Source organism: Lepidochelys olivacea (assembly GCF_965140295.1).
Source record: "Lepidochelys olivacea isolate rLepOli2 genome assembly, chromosome: 1".
Taxonomy (NCBI): domain Eukaryota; kingdom Metazoa; phylum Chordata; order Testudines; family Cheloniidae; genus Lepidochelys; species Lepidochelys olivacea.
The window spans coordinates 49,716,992-49,737,155 of NC_140411.1; the positions used below are offsets into that span (position 1 = coordinate 49,716,992).

Consider the following 20,164-nt stretch of genomic DNA (forward strand, 5'->3'; position numbering starts at 1 on the left):
GTTATTCTTTTTTAATGGCAAATACTGTATATGTTCATGGCAGAGCAAGTGCTAGACAATTTAGATGTCTTCAAGTCACCAGGGCCTGATGAAAAACATCCTAGTATACTCAAGGAGCTGACTGAGGAGATATCTAAGCCATTAGGGATTATCTTCGAAAAGTCATGGACAACGGGAGAGATTCCAGAGGACTGGAAATGGGCAAATATATTGCCTATCCATCAAAAGGGGAATAAAAACAGCCCAGGGAATTACAGACCAGTCAGCTTAATTTCAGTACCCAGAAAGATAATGGAGCAAATAATTAAGCAATCAGTTTGCAAACACCTAGAAGATAATAAGGTGATAAGTAACAGTCAGCATAGATTTGTCAAGAACAAATTGTCAAACCAACATAATAGCTTTTTTTCACAGGGTAACAAGTCTTGTGGCTGGGGGGAAGCAGTAGATGTGGTATATGTTGATTTTAGTAAGGCTTTAAATAATGCCTCACATGACCTTCTCGTAAACAAACTAGGGAAATACAGCCTACATGGAGATACTATAAGGTGGGTGCATAACTGGTTTGAAAGTCATTCCCAGTTAGTAGTAATAAGGGGTTCTCAGTCAAGCTGGAAGGGTATATTGAGTGAGGTCCAACAGGGATCAGTTCTGGGTCTGGTTCTGTTCAATATCTTTATCAATGATTTAGATAACAGCATAGAGAGTACACTTATGAAGTCTGTGGTTGAAGCTGAGAGGGGTTGCAAGTGCTTAGAGGATAGATTACAATTCAAAATGATCTGGACAAACTGGAAAAATGGTTTGAAGTAAATAGGATGAAATTCAATAAGGACATATGCAAAGTACTTCATTTAGGAAGGAACAATCAGTTGCACACATACAAAATGGGAAATGACTGCCTAGGAAGGAGTACTGTTGAGAGGGCGAACACACTTAAGAAGTTACATCTTAAGGCAGAAGAAAGAAAAAACATGACATTCCCTCCTTCTTTGTCTTTTTGTGTGTAAAAAAAGGACAATAACCTTTTCAGAACTACACACCTGAAATTTTAGCCATATTTTCCTCTAACACGTTTTCTCTACTTGTTCATTATCTCTCCTCTCCCATTCTCTCCCTTTTTTTCTGGTTCATTTTCTTTCTTATTCCTTCTCCCCTTTTTTTCTGATCATCCTTTGTTCCTCTTCCTCTGTTTGCCAGAAGCTGGGAATAGGCGACAGGGCATGGATCACTTAATGATTACCTGTTCTATTCATTCCCTCTGGGCACCTGGCATTGACCACTGTTCAAAGACAAGATACTGGGCTCAATGGACCTTTGGTCTGACCCAGTATGGCCATTCTTATGTTCTTATGTTTCTTGCTTCATTTTTTCCCTCCTTTGTACTTCGCTTTCTGTTCCTGCTCTCCCTTACTTTTTGTGCACGTGCATTTGTGAACATATGGGAAGGGAGAGCAAATTCCACAGCTAGTGCTTCCCCTCTTCCCCCTCCCCCCCACCCTGTCCCAGTGTATTTTGGCTGCCTTGACACTTTTAGCATTAAAGCCTGTGGACAAGTGCCAGCATAAGTATATGCACACATTGGGAAAGCTGCTCACATACCTGACAACGCTTGGGTTGCATTTTACAAGCCCTGATGTAATGACACATGGGCATGTTGTGGGTGGGCTGTGTGCAAAACTAAGTAAAAGATGGATATGGGGAAAGATTCCTTATTGCTTTTATAACTACAGTTCAAATATGAGGTAATATTTGTGTGGAGGTTTAACGACTGGAATATGTTTAATCATTGTCTTCCCACTGTACTAGAACTGAAACCAAACAGTAGCTTAAAAAGTTCCTGATGTACTGCTGTTTTTAAAGCTTCCTCGTCCTCACCAGTCCCTGCTTTCATAATTGTAATTCTCAGTCCCATTTTACAACATCTTGTTCATTATTTTAAAAGGAAATAAAGCAGAAGGAATAGAGAGAACACTGAATGATGCACAAAGGGGGATTAAAATGTGAATTGGGTACATAGAATCTGCATAAGATACTAAATGGCCTAAACACATCTAAAAATATGAATGTCATATTACAGTTGTGTTGTGTTTGTCTTTAATAAGGTGTTCTCTATTTCAGAGTTAATGTGTGTGTTTTGTGAAGCAAGGGTTAGTATACAAACTACTTGTTGGTCAGAATGAAAAGAAGTGTTTCTCGCTGCTGCAGGAATCCCTATTCTCTTCCCAACAATGTTCCCTCAACACAAAATGTATTATTCCTGGGAGTTCACAAGATGGTAGGACTTTTGATGGACAGATACATAAGTTTATCTTCTCCCCTCCCATACACCTGTCCATATGAAACAGTTCTTCTCACCAAAAGGCCTTTCTTCTCCAACACTTTTCATTCTATTTACTTATCAAAAGTATAATGGGAGGAAGACTCCAGGGAAGCATGTGCTGAGAAAGTGTCATTGGGAAGGGAAAAATAACTCCTACAATGGTGAGTAATTTTTTCCATGCCTTTCTTCTGCTCTTCACCCTGAGCATGAAATGATAGTTCCAGAAAAGCACAGAATGAAGAAGATGGGGATATGCCAAAGAATAAAATAATTGTTGGTAAAAGAAAGGCTCTCTATTTTACAGAGGAAGCAATAGGGGAACCTACCTAAACTCTTTAATGCCATTTAAAGGTTATATATAGGTCCTAGAATGTTGCTTGGCACATGAACTCCCTCTTCTGACCTTCGAACAGCCCCTCAGCCCTGCCAAGCTCATCATCAAAAGCAAGTTCCCCAGGACGCACCAACTCAAAGCAGCACCAGCCCCTGCCAGAACAACAGTTGCAAACCCTGCAGATATATCTCCATGGCTACAATAATCAATACTCCACACAACACACCTTTCAAGATTCACAAGTCCTACACATGCTTATCACAACATGTGATGCAGTGCATCAAATGCCCCAGTAACAACTATGTCAGCAAAACCAATCATTTTACAAGGTGTGATTCCTACTTGATGCCAATTTGGTTTAACTCCTACTGGGTTAACCACAGAAGGCTCCCTGATAAAGTTGGATTAGGAAGATCTGGAAACAAGTCTCAGTTTCAGTAAAGTTGAGCACTCACAGCAACTCTTGAAGCTAAACTAGGAACTCTGTTAATGATGTAAGTCCTCTGTACTGGCTGACTACAAATGGGCACATGCAGCCTTTAAACATGGAGTTGAATTGGCTCCTGCACCCAGCTCCTGGAAAGGAGGAATACATAGCTATCCAAAATACAGCTACAGGCTAAGCACAGTTTCTACTGCCTTCAAATGCAACAGTTACTTAGGGATATATTAGCACACGTTCTCTCTCTCTCTCTCTCATACTTTCCAAGGCTCACAGAGCAACATCTGAAAACAGTAGAACCAATGCTGAGGACTGGAACACCTGAACATCATCCACTTGCTGCTGAATGCTCCAGCTCCTGTGGGATTCTCCTGTGTCAATGAATGGCGAAGAATTGTATTACCTTTAAAGTGTCTGTCTAGTCTGGAGTCACATTAGCACCTTCAGAATAATGGGGTGACTCCCATCTCTTTTTAGGACCTATAAGTACGTCCTTAAAATCACGAAAAGGCTTACCGGCATCAGACTACTTCTTTGCCATCTTTCTACCCTGTTTTAATGGCCCCAGTTCTGATCTTGTCAAAACTGAAAAACTACTTTTTTCCTGAAAAAAAGATAAATCAAAATTTTGGTGGAGCACAGTGACTTTCTTACTTTTTTCTTTCTTAGACCTATTTGAAAAATATGGGTAATATTCATTCCTACAGGGTTTTTACCACGCAGGTCTGTCAACTAATCTCTATCCTCTCTCTCACACACATACCAAGAAAATTTAGACTGGCGCCTGAGAGACCTTTGAGTGCTAAAGTCATTCTGCCTGAACAGTTAAATGGCAGGGGAAGGCAAATGAGTTCTCAATCAAAAACTGATTACCCTCTCAACTTCCAAGGTATATTACTTTTCATGCTGAGGGAGCCAGGATGAGGAATTAAAATCATTATCAAATTATAGAGCCAAGTTGTGGCTGGGCATCATTAACCTAGAGGATCTCAAGTATATTTATTTAAAGAGTGGTATGTTTTCCTTCAGTGAGCAGGGAGGGTTTTGTTCTCTTGACTTACTCTGTGCCTTTCCCTTCATCCTCACCTCTCCTCCCCCTCCACTCACCCACACTCACATACACTTTCTTTTTGGAAGCAGGGGAGAGAAGGCAGCTTTTCTTGAACAACAGACCATGGAATTCACTCTTTTTTTGGCTGCTTTCCCCCACTTTTAAAAAGTAAATTCCATGGTAAATTAGGACACACTTACTTTTTTACTGAATCAGGGATTTTTAAAAGTTCACATAAAAGCTGAAGATGGTGCCAAAATTTGGAAATATATAAGTGAAATGCTTTGACAAATGCAAATCAGTGTAGTTCTGAATTTACTGGCACAGTAATCTGTCTTATCTCTTCCTGTTTGATCTTATATTTAGTTGTACAAGGCTTAATTACATAAACTGCATGGAATTTGACCAATAATGTCAAAGGCTTAATGTTAACCACCACAAAAGCCAGCACATTTAGAGCTTAGTCTGCCATTCAGTCATTAACTCATCCCATTGTATAGAGGTAATGTAGGAAACTGGGCATGCTTAAATTCATACATGCTTTAATATCAAAGCACAATGGGATGAGGACAGGGCTGAATTCCTTTGCTTTGGCAATGCCAGGATAGTCCCTTAGTATTTAACATTTTTGTATTTGCCTTCTTTGTTTTTAAATAATAATATAAAGTATTTTATAACAATTACAAATGTTCATTAACATCATTGCATGTGCACTGACATCACATTGCAGCTGGGCAGATGTCAGTGTAGGTTTATGCAAGAGTTAAACTGATGACATGGTTTTATAGATCTGATATGGCACCTCGACAAAATGGTGAAAGCTGTATTAGAAATGCATAGACAGATATATTAGAGCAAACACTAGCTCCTGGGAAAAGGAAGAGAAAGCATCTCTCCTTTTTCAGGGAGGGGACTTTCTTTAAAGTTCAGACTTTAAAATACTTCACAGCTTAAACATTATACACAAAACTTTTCAGTTTTAAAATGCCCAGTTATAAACCTGGAAGCCACAGGGTTTTTAATGGAAATAATATTTGACCTTATACATCCATATAACACAACATTTTTGCTTCAGTTCTGTTAACGATTTGAAACCACTGCAAAACTTTTGAGAACTTCTGTGCTATGAATTCTTTGTCCATAATGAAAAGACCAAACATAGCCAAATTTATTCATTTAAAAATCATTAAGCAGTGGAAACTTTGATGGTTTAATTTCCTGGTTTTTGGAAATACACGCTGAGAGAAATTGGGAATAATAAATCTCAAAATTTAACTGATTTCAGTTTGTTTATAATTTACCATTAGGAGTAAAGCTTGGTTTTAATGAGAATGCTATGCATGATGTGTGGATGGTACATTTTCAACCACTTAGCAAACTGAGGCAAGCAATGCTAATATTGTTGATAGTTAAGCTATTAAAGAAGGGCTGTGCTTTCTATTGCATGCATTACACTGACACTATACTTTCTTTCCTTTCCTTTTTCCTGTGCCATGCTTGCTGTGTAGCAAATGGAATCTCTTGCAGTAAGTTGAAGTTTTCATATTCTTTGTCCATCTAGAGATGGACTAATACAGCCTGATTTTACTGGGTTTTTTTGTTTGTTTTTTATCTCTTGGCATGTTTTCCCTTTTTCTTTTCATTTTTTCCTTAGCAATTTTGATTCAACATATTATTAAAATGAGTAACTAAGTTGTGTTTTGAGTCACTTTTCTCTTGAAGCAGAAATCTAAGCTGCTATTACAAATTCTGGCATTGTCACATACCATTTAGAACAGCTGTTTAAATTAATTTTGAGTGTGAGTCAGTCTTGTTTAACAATCCAGACTCTAAGTAGCTTTAATAAGCTAGAATGGAGAGCGGAAGTGATTATTTTAAAACTTGTAATGTTTCAATATATCTATATGAAACATTGGAAATACTAATTTTAAATTAGGTTTTAAAATGTTTTCATTATATGCTAATTTGAACAATTTCACCATGTTGTCATTTCAATAAGTTATCCACAAATAAAAAAAAGTAAGCTGCATGATATGATAGCTAACAGCTGAAACTTACATTTAATTCAGATTAGTTTAGTCTTGCACAATTATGTTAGTTTAATTTAGTAGTCAGATGGGGAAAACTGAATGTTAAAACTATAGTATTGCCTATCCTAAAGGTTCAAAAATCACAAGTTAACCCCCCAAAATCATGAGATTTTAAAAAAATGTTATATTATGTTTTTTTGGTTTGTGTTTGGTTTTTGAATTCTTCCCACCTGCCCCCAGTGCATGTGTGACAATTACTGTGGCCCACTTTTCCAAATTTCTTGGGTAAAATGGTTTTGACCCTGCAGCAAGAATCACCCCATATGTGCTCATTCCCCTGCCCAGGAATTAATTCTACTCTCCGAATCCCCAAATCAGTTCTGTCCCCTTATGAGATCTGCCTGTCACATTAATTCTGCTCATCCCTAATTTTGACCCCTCAAGTTACCCCTTCAGTTCTGCCCCCACATCTGCCCTTCCTTCACATCAGTTCTGTACCCCATCCCCAAAACTCAGCACTGCTCCTTCTGGTGTGGGGGTGAGGGCAGCTGCAGTAGGTTTCTTCTTCTCCTCTTTGCCAGGCCAGGTGTTGCAAGAAGAGAGCAAGTTGTTCCCAGGAGGGAAGGAGGGAGTGGAGCTGCCCTAAGCTAATGCAATTTTTCTGTTCCTTCCTCCCCACTCTTGTGAGAATGGTTCCTGAGGGCACAGGGCAAAATCTCGGCCTGCTTCCTATAGCAGCCCTGGCTGGCTGCTCTTCCCCAGGAAGTGAGCATGTGGGGAAGGCAGCCAGTCAGAGAGGTTTTCCCTCCATATAGTGCTGAAATTCACCAGAGGGCAGGAGCGTCTCATGTCATTCACCACTCTTGTGAGACTGGCTCCAACCCTGGCCAAACTCTTGTGACTTGGGGAGATATTGCAAGGGTTGGTAACACTCTGATGAAATCAGAACCTTGTTTCTAACTAATTGCTGGTTACAAATTACAGAAGTATCATACTTAATCTCTCATGTAGGAGATGGGGAAGAAACACTTTGCATTGCTGTCAAGTTATTCCATCATGGAACCCTCAGAATGAGCTGTGTCCAGCCCTCCTTGTTCTAATAAAGAGTTGACACAATACTGGTTTGGGGTAGAGTTGGTGAAATGGACAATGTCTCATAAAGCCTTTTGTGAGGTATTTTTTGTTAACAAGCTTCTAAAGCAACAAAAGCAGCCACTGAGATTATGTCTAGGCACAAGTCCTTTTGGTCCCTTTTGAAGCTTTAAACATTTTGCTTTTTCTTATAAAAAGTCTGAAAGACAAATCATCCCCTAGACAAGTTAATCCTTCCTGCATGAGAGACAGGAAGCTCCTTGAATTTGGATTCAAAGCATTTCCACCTCAGTTCAGTCAGGGACACAGAATTTGGCCCCTGGTCCACCTGTAGGGTTCAGAACCCCAAAACCCACACTCTTGGGAAAGCCACAACTCTAGGTCCATCTGCTCCTTTGAACCTCATAACTGCTGTAGCCATTCCATGATACCTTGGTATCCTCAGTCCCCCCTTGGGGATGGAGTTGCACATCATGTTAGGAGAATCATTTTAAGTTAGTACTCCTGTGGCAACATTAACTTAAGATGGCAGGAATGATACCACAGAGACCAGAACTCCCCTTACCTATGGAACTTGATCCCCACCCTGGAGTACCATGAAGTGATTTCATCAAGGTTGAGGAAAAGGGGTTTTATGTAGCAAACCCAGCACTTGCTACCTCCCCCATGTCCACATGATTGGATTCACTGCTTTTTGTTCCTTTCCATTCATAGAAACAGAAGGGAGCATTTGGCTCGGTTGGAGCACCGCCTTGTTATTCTTATTATTGCTTGTTACTTGTATTATCATAGCACCTAGGAGTCCAGGTCATGGGACAGGACCCCATTTTGGATTTCCTTTCTCTCAGAAGACATCCACTTTTGAATTTTAAAAACATTATATATATGCAAGTTACTGCCCCTCTTTGTGCCTCAGTTTTACCATCTGTAAATTGGGGATAATGATACTGAACTCCTTTGTAAAGCACTTTGAGAGCAACTGATGAAAAGTGCTATATAAGAGCTAGGAATTATTATTTTGAACTGTGACCAGCTACAGACAAAACAATATCGTGGGTGTTTTCACTCTGATATGTGATCATAGTTTGGTAAAATCATGCCAACCAGCTTTTTCTTACCAGAGAAACAGTAATAGATATGTCCCCAAATATGTTTTATTGGCTGCACAGAAATGACCCAAAATCCGCTGCTCTTTATTAATGTTTTCTCTTCCTATACATCTTTCCTTAGCAATTGGAACTGTGTCAGAGATTATATAAACTCCACTTCCAGCTGCTGTTGCTTTTTCAGTCGTACTGTAAACTCATTGGACAGGTGCATGAAGTTAGTTCCATGCCAGAGGTATGTCGTAAGCACAACCAAGCCTTTTACTAAAATAATCACTGTATCTTTGTATTTTTATTTCTACATGATTTCACCAAAAATTAATTATTAACCTGAACTATGGGTCTCCAGACTAAATGTTTCTGTAACACTTCTTTGTCTGAATTAAAATGTGTTTAGGAATTATGCACTGTATGTAAGAGACAGTACAGTGATTCAAAGTTTGAGTTCTTTTATGCAGTCAGTCTTCAATGGTAATTTCAGTAAATTGCATGGTAATGAGTGAGAATACTAAATTAGGCCCAGTCCTGCAGAGATTTATTCAAATGCTTAATTTAACATGTTGGGATTACTCACACTATGTAAAATTAAGTACATGCATAAGTCTTTATAGGATCAAAGAAAATTTCAGGGAAATTGACCTTGCTTCCATTGTCTGGAAATGATTCTTATTCTAGGGCATGGTTGATGTTAGTTGGACTTTGTGGCCAGATCTACAGTAGGAGCACTTTGCCACTATAACGATACCAGCAAAGTGCTCTTAGTGGATGCAGTTTATACTGGCAATACTGCACTTTTGCTTATTCCAGATCTCCGAACGAAATAAAAAGCTTCTAGTGTAGATATAGTTATACCAGCAAAAGCACATTTTTTCTGGTGTAACTGAGTCTACACTAGCAGCTTTCCCACCGCAGCTGTGTCAGTCAGGGATCACGCCTCTTCATACCCCTGACTTACATAGCTATGCTGGCAGAAGTTTGTAGTCTAGACTTGACCTTAAGCTTGTATTGTAAGTGTTCATGCCGTACCTCTTCTGTGGATTCACAAAGGTCTCCAGTCTCTGCTGCTGTCAATCTGACTCCATCCAAGAGTACTAAGTTCACTTAAAAGAAAAAATATTAAAATTATAGTGTACAAATAATCATATCATCATAGTCATTTAATTTTAATTTGATTCATAAAGATTGTATCGCTTGTTTTAGAAAATATTTCCTAAAATTTCTGACTATATCTTTGAGATACAGTAGTTCTAAAACCATGACACAGAAATGGTCTATTTTGAGCTTGATAGTTGGCCATTTCTCTTCAAATATTTCTACGCAGATTACTTCTTAAAATACTTCACATCAGCAGGCTTTGGAGGCAAATATATTCTCATAAATACTCCAAAACACATAATATATTAAGAAATGGTATTTTTCATGTAACCACTGTATATTCTGTGGTCATCACTGAAGAGAAGATGAGAAAATAAATTACAGCATATGTTTTTTTCCTTGTAAAAATTTATTATATATGAAAGTAGTGGGAAAGAATTAGAGCTTTTAATATGATTGTATTCTTAGAACAACAAGTTTCAAATTGTAAAGTGTATACAGCAAGTAGCTCGCAGATTCTGTAGTAATTGGGGATTGTTTAATTTATATAGTTATTGGTTTAATTCCGGTGTGATTGTGGTGTGGACGCTACACTCAATCTGAATATTACCCTATCTTTATCTTGAGAAGCTGCTGCCAAGTATGTTTTGTCGTTTTGCTAGGCTGTTCTTTTCAACGGTAATGGATCATATTGCAGAGGACAGTTATTAGGACTCTAGTACCATGAATGGTAGACTTTTTTTTTGTTTAAGATCTTAGTAATTTTTTTAGTAGAGAGTTGATTTTGTAAACATATTTTAGCACAATACCTGAAGTTAATGAGTGAATCAATGGGATCATTTGTTACAGTTGATGCAACCTACAGAGTGGAAAAAAACAATACAAGGAATAGTTTTAATCATGAAAGTAGCATGTTTTGCTGGATACATGAACTGTTATTTAAAAGAAATAGCCACTGTCAGTTGCTGTCACAGTCGATAGAACATGATATTCACATATTGTCATGTTCTGTTATATCCTTAGAAGCAAATTAAGGCATTGTGAATTGTCTATCTTTTGCCACGTTAAACTTTCTGTCCAGTAAAAAGGTTACACAACTACTATCTCCTTATTGAACATTTCAGGGGGCTGATCCTGTTAGATATGATATATTTTGAAAGCTAGACGTGTTCTCATATGTTAAAAGCCAAATGCGAAGCAGAGGATTGAATAAAGAATAAAAATAAGATCTATTCAGTCTGTGTACATTAGATGCATATACTGTACACACCAATGAGAATTTTTTTGCCATTGAGATTGAAAAGTGTTGTTCTTGTATTAAAATGTTTGTTCATAAGCAACAAATAATTCTAATATGATGATAGAGCTTGTCTGAAATGTATTGCTGCTTCTTGATACAAAAGGAAAATATAAACATGTTTATCAATTCTTGTCTTTGAACAGCTCCTAAATATGTCAAGAGAACTGAGTGAATTAAAGAAAAATCTTAAAGATGCTACTGCTGTTATTGCAGCTGATCCTCTAAATATGGAAGCTGCCTTATCTGAGCCCACATTCAGTTCTACAGAAGCAGCCATTCAATCCATGTTGGAGTGTTTAAAAAATAATGAACTTGGTAAAGCATTACTACAAATAAGAGAATGCAGGCAAGTTTTCCCACATGATTTATACTAAACCGTCACATTATTAAAAATGCATGTTTTTATCAGTTTCCTAAGTGGATTGTTTCTCCAGCAAGAACATTTAAGTGATATCTGGAGTAACTTTGGGGATGTTAATACTAGATCAAACAAAACTCACTATCCTAATTTCTTTAATTATCGTACAGATCAAAAGTACTGCAGTGAAATTGTTATTGAAAATTAATTCACTTATAGGACCAGATCCTCAGCAGGTGTAAATCATTAGTTTACACCACCTAAGGATCCAGCCCATTGTCTTTTCCATTTCTTTGTATGTTTTCATTTTCCAGTTTTATATGATGGAGCTTGCATTTTATATGTATGTGAATTCAGTGTCTAATATTCTGGGTCTGATTGACAAGTAAGTGTTGTGAAATTATGTAGTTCCAGTATGATTATAGATATGTAGAAAGTACAATTGATGTATATAACTAAGTAAAATATCATCCCACCAAACAAGTAATAACATAAATATGCTTTCCATTGGTTGCACTGCAGGAGTTTGTGGCCAAATGACATCTTTGGAAGCAATTCTGATGATGAGGTCCAGACACTACTGAACATTTACTTCCGGCATCAAACACTGGGCCAGACTGGCACTTATGCACTAGTGGGCTCCAACCAGAGCCTGACTGAAATCTGTACCAAACTAATGGAGCTGAATATAGAGATTCGCGACATGATTCGCAGAGCTCAGAGTTACCGGGTCATCAATACTTTTCTTCCAGACTCCAGTGTTTCTGGCACAAGTCTCTGACAGGAGTCTTGTGTCCCCTTTCTCTTTCAAGCTGGGAGTGCTGCCCTGCTGGAGTGAGGTGGTTCGATGTCTTCTCTGCCTTACAAAGGTTTGGTCAAACTGTACTCACTCTTGTTACATTTAGGACTTCTTCTAAAAAGAGGTGGGCAGAACTTCAAATGTGTAGCAATACTGTAAGGGCAAAGGAAGCATAGACTATCCAGAACAGAATCCTTTGTTCTGTGTTGCACAAAAATTGGTTAGCATTTCACTGAGCAACTGCAACTCACTACTGAAGAAGTGACTTCCATTGCATACCAAAGCCTACTACACTGAACAGTACTTCCTTTTTAGAAAATTATTTTAGATTGGCAAAAGTGCAATGTTTCCTTCACTATAGAATATTTTTTCTTATAAAACGTGAACATTTTTTCTCTTTTTTTGTCTTGTTTGATTGAGTGAAAGCTGGGCAAAATGAAGCTGGCCACAGAACATAGCAAAATTGGTCGAAAGCTGAGAGCCTGTGTATATGAATCAAATTGTAAATGGACTACAATTTACTGTACACTGTAATTTGAATATGATTACTGTATCTTAAAACAATGAGCTGCTATGAAGTACATTTCCTAATGTTGCTAGGCTACTGTTTCTGAAGGTACTGGATCATATTGCAGAGGTCTGTTCTTAGGCCCTGAATGCCATGAATGGTCTAGGTAGATTTTTCCCTTTTTTTCTTCTTCTTTTCGTTAAGGACTTTGGCTGCTTTTTACTAGAGGGTTGCTTTTATTAATATATTTATACTATTAAAGGATGGTTGATCTGATTTACCTTACCATTTTGTAGGAAAAAGTCACATCACATATTCAAAATCCTTTTGAACTGTCACGCATGCATATTTTTATTTAATATAAATTTGGACTATAAAAATTTAAAATATTAATGTGAAATGCAAGTTCTCACTTTAAGTTCTTAAAAAGATGTCTTATTTGATTTGTTATATATAAAGTCATTCTTGTATGTTTTTGTTTCCTTACATTTAACGGCTGTTAAATGTGTGCATGTAAATCTGTTGCACATCTGAGACACTCTTATTCAGACATTATATAACTTATTCAGGCTGTAAATACACTTAGTTTTTTGTGAAGTAACTTTGGTTGATATTTTGATCAGTACATTCATTTAACTAAAATATAAAAGTCATATATCACAACTGCGTATGTGCTGATTGGTTTGCTGAAAAACTTGTTCTTGACTGAGTCTACAATTCTGACTCAAGCTGTTAATAACATGCAGACACTGAAATGTTCATAATTATTTCCTTCCGAAAAGGCTAAGCCCATTATACAGAAAGAAAATGTAAGATATCTGTATTCTATTCCTTAGCAATAGCATGTACAGGGAAGAGCAAATTGACTGTAGATTTTTTAAAAAACAAGTTTCTAAAATCTCATGGTTTAAAGTTCAGTTCTGAAAAGTGACTATGAATATAACACTGCGGCCTTCCAGTTTTGTGTCGGAACGATTTCCATCTCATGTGTTCTTGGTTTATAGGTACTAACATCTTCTAACTGGCAACGTTGCCAATTCAGTCTGGCAGAGTCAAGTAGCATTTCTTCCTTTGAACACACAATGACTTGCCACCCTTCTCTTATTCCTTGCTTGCACAGCCATAATTGATTGACCCTGTAATTGGAACTTGGTAAACAACTGTGTTGCTGCACAAAAAGGTATATAACCCATCTCTCAGATCTGCATTGACCCTGTAGGGCCACAAGTACTAAAAAAACCACTTCTAGTTGTATGACTGAATAGACACAGGGAAAAAGTCTGTTCAGGAAGAAATGCTGTTACACATAAAAAGTTTCTACTCTGAAAAAAATTACTAAAGATAATGGAAAACAAAATATCAAATGTCAGCTATATATTTCATTTCTAAATACTGTTTTGACTGACTTTCATTAGTAAAGTACTGTAAGAACTTTGTGTTGGTGCTCAGTAACAGCACCTGTTTCAATATATTTACACCCATCTGGGATTTTTGTGATAAAATAAATAGGGATCCCAATTTGCATCTATGTGGATGCATCCAAGTATTGAAGCTGGTCACTGGGACCTTGTTTTCCTGAGTGAACTTAGTAATAGGAACTTGGTTTTAGCCAATAGAACTATTAGAAGAAATAGACCGTTGAAGCTGGAGAGGTAGAAGATTTAATTAATCACATTCTCCCTTGTCTGCCCATTTACTCTTAAAATTGCCAGCCAGTCCCCTATGAATAATAAATGTTAGAATTTTCCCTTCAAATCCCCACTGCCAGCTGACTATACTGTGTGACTGAATGCAGCTCCCACAATGGAGCAGCTACTATTGCTTCAAATTAAATCTCCTTGAAGGAGCATCTATTGAACAGTGCACTTTTTCCTAAACTGCAAAAATAGTTTGAGGGAAAGTAGGTACTATCATACAGGAAAACTTTATTATTCTGTAGGAAAAACATGTTGTACCCCTGGATAAAATTTAGTCAACTTAATGGCTATGGTGACTATAGCCAAACTGCATATCAGTTTAATGTACCTGCCTGAAAGGCTAAAAATAGAAATGACACTCCTCCCCTATCCACCATCTTCCCACTCAACTGCTCAGTGCCTTTCATGGGTTTGGGAAATAACTCAGCAACAATGGAGTTAAACTTGTCAGTGCAATACATACAGATCCTCTGGCAGAGCAAGAATTTAATACATGAAATTAAGATCCTGGACTCTGCAGGGCCTTACTCTAATCACTCTGCCCTTTATCTTAACTGTTGTGACTAGGTTAATGTACAGACACGTTGGAACTCAGCCCCATACCTCAGTGATACCTGCAACTTGGGATATGTCTTAATGCTCTTTGTGAAGACTCAGGTTTTGCAATACTTTATTTTTGTCACATTACTAAGGAAAGAGGAGTTCTAGACTTCCCAGCACAACTGAGTTTTTCTACCAGTGCCTCAGCAATTACCAGAGCCACACTAAACATAATCAAGCACCACAACTACTGTGAAGGCCAACTGAAGTTTTTGGTACAGGAATTTAGAGTGGGATTCCAGCCAATGTGAAGAACTGCCTTCTGTCAAGTATTAGTGACTTCTTCAGTTATGAACTGAGGTAAGTTACTCATGTTTTCATACTTGACATTACTTCAGTCCAAATTTGGGTGCACATTTGTTGTTTCCCAGAAGCAGACTTTGACTATGGAACCTAGCTATCACCTAGCAACAAATCATAATGATTTAGACCCAAGTCTTGCAGACACTTACATGTAAAGCTAAAGACCTGCAAAAGTAGTCAAATTATTTCAGCCTACCAAGTACACATGTGCATGAGTGTTTGCAGGAATCAGGGTCTTCATTTGTGCAGTTATCCAAGCTAGTAGTCATACCTGAACCATGAGGGTGCTTGGATTAAAGACCAGTATATACAACTGAAGATAGCAGAAAGGGTGACAAACTAACTTGGACCTTGTAATTAATTTTAAGGTCTCCTGAATTTGCTACAGTTCTTAGAGTGTCTTTCACCATTCATATAATTTACCTGGCACTGGATTGCTTCCACTCAGTAAGGATTGAAGCCCTTTTAGCATTTGCAACAGAGTTGTTTAAAGTAAACCTAAGAAATGTAAATGCTTAGTTACCACTGTGACACTTACATTCAGAAATATTTCCTAGACAGATCCTAAATTTGTGTCATGTCAGATTATTCTTATTAGAGGAAGAGTTCCTCCACTCTACAAACTAGAATATGGATAATAAGGATTTCAGTACATTGTTAGCTACCTTGTTACTTCCAGAAATGCACCACACATAGATGCTTTCCAATCTGGTTTTTCAGTCTTTACAATGAAAATAGCCATACTTCTGTTCCAAGAACTGTGACAGAGAAAGTTCAGTCATAACCTGCTAGAATACAAGGCACTGAATCAAGTCCCTTTTTATGTTCTTCCATGTGACTGATCCTGGATTTTTAGGGGGTTGCACTACACCAGTATTAGAAAAGTGCTAAACCGCTGTGAGCTTCAGTGGTTACATGATTATGCATAACCATGAAGCGTGGATCTCTATCCCTCATCCTTTTTTAAAGGCAAGAATTTTTCATGAGACCACAGAACTTTTAACTGTAGCAGTGTTTCCCTTGTAATCCTTTAGAAAGAGTGTAAGTCCCTGATTCAGGAATGCTTTTAAGCAGCATGTGCTTAAAACCATTCAGGATAGGATTTAGCCTGTGAATCACTGGCCCTAGTATTTACCTAGAAATCCTATGCTAGAATTGCTAAGTATTTCCTTCACTTGCAGTTAGCATTAAGGTAGTGTGTTGAGACCCTGGTGAGGGAGTTCAGTTACATTTGGAGGTGTCCCCTCCCACCTCCCAAAAATTGGAGTTAAACCAGTGTTCTCAACCTGTAGCCCAGCCAGCACAGAGCTGCGGCCCATGTGACATCCTCAGGGCCATATAGGTACTATTGAACACAGCCCACAATGGTAAATAGGTTGAGAACCACTGGTGCAGCTTTGATAAGGAGTACTTCATACAAACTGTATCCCAAAGCATTTTAGCAATCACTCAAGAAAGGGAAAGGGAAAGAAACAGGTAGATGCAATAAAAGGTGTTTAGAGTTTGAACGAGCTAGAATAAGATGAAGAAAGACCATTCTAAATAATATCAGATGCCCTAGAGCCGTGGTCTCTAACCTTTTTACGCACAAGATCATTTTTTGAATTTTAGTGTAACCTAGGATCTACACCGCCGCTTCCCCGAGGCCCCGCCTCACTCACTCCATTCCCCCCCCCCATCACTTGCTCTCCCCCACCTTCACTCACTTTCACCAGGCTGGGGCAGGCAGTTGGGGTTCAGGAAGGGGTGAGGGCTCCAGGATGGAGTTTGGGTGCAGGAGGGGGCTCCAGGCTGGGGCAGAGTGTTGGGGTGCAGGAAGGGGTACAGGGTGCTGCCTCCGGGAGGGGGGTCAGGGCTGGGGGTGCAGGAGGGGGTTTGGGGTGCTGGCTCCAGGAGGGGGCTCAGATGCAGGGTCCCGCCAGGCAGCACTTACTGCTGGTGGCTCCTGGTTGGTGGTGTAGTGAGGCTGCCGCTAAGGCAGGCTACTTACCTGCCCTGGCCCCACATTGCTCTTGGAAGGGGCCAATGCGCCCCTGTGGCTTGAGGAGGGGGTAAGGGATCTCCATGCACTGCTCCTGCTTGCAAGCACTGCCCTCACAGCTCCCATTGGCCACTGTTCCCCATTCCCGGCCAATGGGAGCTGCAGGGGTGGTGCTTGTAAGCAGGAGCAGCATGCAGAAACCTCTGCTCCCCCCCACAAAGCCACAGGGTTGCGCTAGCAGCTTCTGGGAGCAGCCTGGGGCCAGGGCAGGCAGGGAGCCTGCCTTAGCAGCAGCCCCACTACACCACTGGAGCTCACAATCAACGGAGAGAGCCTCCAGGATTGACCAGAAGATCGCGATCGACCAGTTGGTGACCACTGCCCTAGAGAATACTAATTGAACAGAAGTAACCAATGCTAAAAAATAAATTAAAAATGGAGTATAAACAGGGAGTGTGGAGCATATAACAGGGAGTGTTATGTAGGCCATCCTGTCCCATCACTATAAGGTCTAATCAAATCCATGAAGGATTTTAAGACTACAGAAGTTATCTGGATCTTAAAATTAAGAGACATTACAGCTGGAGGGTGGTGCTAGTATGGTTGCACTTATGCTTTAAGAGATGCAAGAATGTTCAGGAACATGGATACCATGCTAGTGGAGATCAGAGAGGTAGCCATGTTCAAAAATGAGATTCCTACCAGACCCACTTCTTCCAATCCCACACAACCCATTGCTGCCATCAGCCATAGGAAATTCTCATTAAGCCTGGATTAGATTTTTATTGGTAAATGTCAGTAAATGTTGACTTCACTGTGCACAAGCCAAACAGTTCCATCAACAGAAATTTTAGACAGGCAAAGAAGAGCGTGCTACTTGAGAACTTAGTTTGATTTAAGGATATTCACTTAGTATATCTTGACATGTCATGTTGACAATTTGTGTTTTAATGGATATAAAGCTTTAACTTTGAATCTCAATGTCAATTGTAAATAAAAAGTTAATGACTCCCCTTATAATTTCCTGCAACTATGAATATTTAAATTGAAAAAAATCTATAAATGTTCAAAAATAAACTATTGGTCAAAATGATTTGTGACCACCCTTCGTATGACAGTGGCTAGGTAGGTGGAGAACTAACATCCCTTATTCACATCTCAGAGATTATGCCCCTACGCTGTACAAATACAACCTTGTCCAGTTCCCCCTCCCCTTCCCTCTTGCCCCTGTTCAGCCTGAACATTTCTCCAGCCCCGGCAACGTTTCCAGCTTTTTGTCCAGCGCCGGGCACAGTGGGGTTCACGGCTGCTCCTGCACTGCAGCCATTGGGGCAGCAGCTCCTACCTAGGGGAAACCTCTGTCAGTGATATTGTGCAGCGGGAGCTGGACGGTGCCTGCTAAGGGGCGGGAACCTGCCGCTCCCGGAGCCAGGGCTGAGTCTGGGCTGCTGAGCCGGCGGGTCACAGTGGAGGGGGGGAAGGCGGCTCTGCCCTAGCCAGGACCCCGTTTCCCACTCCGTGCACTTCGCAGTGAGCCCTGGCGTAGAGGGAGCCCAGGCCACCTGGAAGGCAGATCTCCGTCTCAGCAGCCCCTCCTCCCAGCGGCGCCTTCTAAGTCTCCTCCCACTGCGACAGCTGGGTAGGGGTGGTGGCCTCCGCCTGGCTCCTCTCACTGGGGTCTTCCTCCGGCTGCAGCGCCGCCTGCTCCCCGTCGGCTCCCTCCTTCCTCTCCAGGGCCGTGGGCAGTGCCTCCTGCTCCACCTTAGGCCCGGCCGCCTTGGGCAGGGTGAAGAGGTGCCGGTTCAACCCAGGCGAGTAGATGGCCGGGGCCACCTGGCTGAAGCAGGCCGAGGGGCTCTGTGGGCGGCCGCCCTGCAGTGTTTCGGGGCCCCATCGAGCACTGCACCAAAGCATCCACCCATGGGTTCACCTGCACCCCCACCTCCTTGGTGTTGGCCTTGCAGAGCCGTGGGGTGAGGCCCAGGCTCACTGGGGACAGCAGCCCCTTGAGCTGCACCTGCTTGTAGCTGTCCAGGTAGTCAACGAGCTCCGGAGTGGCTTCTGGGGAGGGGGTGGTGGGGACACCCAGGAAAGGGCTGCTGCCTTTGCTTTGCTTCCAGTTGGGCTGCTTCTGTTTGGGGCCCACCGAGCCCCCACTGTGGCTGGACGTGAAGGTGCCACTGTACCCCTGGTACACACTGTAGGGGGGATAGACAAATCTCTCCATGGCCTGCTAATGCTTCTCCCCTCCCTCTTCATCTAGAGAAAGATAGCCTGGGCCCACAACCCCCACTTTTATCCTGCAAGGAACTGCTGGTAATTAATGCTAACCTATAGGGAAACTGACATTGCTCCTGGGTAATTAGCAGCTCCTTGGATAGTCAGCACAGGCTTGGCTCAATGCCCCCTTCCCACACCCCCTCCTCAATGATTCTGCAAAGGGGGAGGGGATTCAGTGATTAATTAAGAATGAGATTCAACTCACAAAATGAGTGTGATTATTAAATGCACACCCAACAAAATCCCCCTCCCCTCTCCGCAGAGGAATAGGAGAGACTGTAATACAAGGCACATACTCCTCCTTCCCCATCCCCAGAAGGGGAGACTGCAACACACAGGGCAAAATCCTACAGTATATTCAGTATTCATCCCAGTCTTTATAAACACTGCCTAAAATCCATTGCCCACTAGGAAGTATGCCTTCCCATCTCCTATCACTCTCAATATACCCAAACATGAGGAAGGCTAGTGGTAGAAGTCTGATTAAATGAATGAGATTTTCTCTTCCAAAAATATACAATTTTAAATGTCCCATTAGCACAGATACATACATTAATCATCACAAGAGGGAAAGACTTTAAACACTGTTATAACATCAATCTCTAGTGAGAGAAAAGTCAGCAGCCAGTCTGTCAAAATCCCCAATCCTGTAAATATGTGCATGCTTACATTTACTTACACTAGTAGTCCCATTATAATCAATTACACTGCTCACACGGCCAAAGTTAAGAATGTATATGTTTGCAGGATTAGGATCTAAATGAGCATGTCTCCATTCTCCAGCTCCAAAAAAAGGGTGATATTTTACGTTACACAGAATAAGCAAAATACTTTACAAAGTTCCACACGTGCAAAAATTCATTAT

The 20,164-nt window shown here is 40.3% G+C and overlaps 2 protein-coding genes across 4 annotated transcripts in view; one reads left to right on the forward strand and one right to left on the reverse strand.

Annotated features, from left to right (window-relative positions):
- Positions 1-13,285, forward strand: part of FRY (FRY microtubule binding protein) — a 320,853-nt gene extending 307,568 nt beyond the window's left edge. For 2 of the 3 annotated variants that reach the window (XM_084635515.1, XM_084635516.1), the window contains exons 59-62: positions 5,659-5,676; positions 8,503-8,613; positions 10,917-11,119; positions 11,654-13,285. In XM_084635515.1, coding sequence (XP_084491641.1) covers positions 5,659-5,676; positions 8,503-8,613; positions 10,917-11,119; positions 11,654-11,912 — 591 coding nt within the window. In that variant the 3' untranslated portion in view covers positions 11,913-13,285. The remainder of the gene's footprint in view (positions 1-5,658; positions 5,677-8,502; positions 8,614-10,916; positions 11,120-11,653) is intronic. The other variant, XM_084635517.1, reaches the window with a different exon arrangement.
- Positions 13,286-13,993: 708 nt separating this feature from the next.
- ZAR1L (zygote arrest 1 like) lies at positions 13,994-19,246 on the reverse strand (the record flags this gene model as incomplete). The annotated part of the gene is given in 7 exon segments (XM_084621109.1): positions 13,994-15,482; positions 15,486-15,503; positions 15,507-15,536; positions 15,704-15,754; positions 15,758-15,796; positions 18,643-18,900; positions 18,902-19,246. Coding segments are annotated over 7 exon segments (822 nt in total). The 3' UTR covers positions 13,994-15,401.
- Between the last annotated feature and the right edge of the window lie 918 nt (positions 19,247-20,164).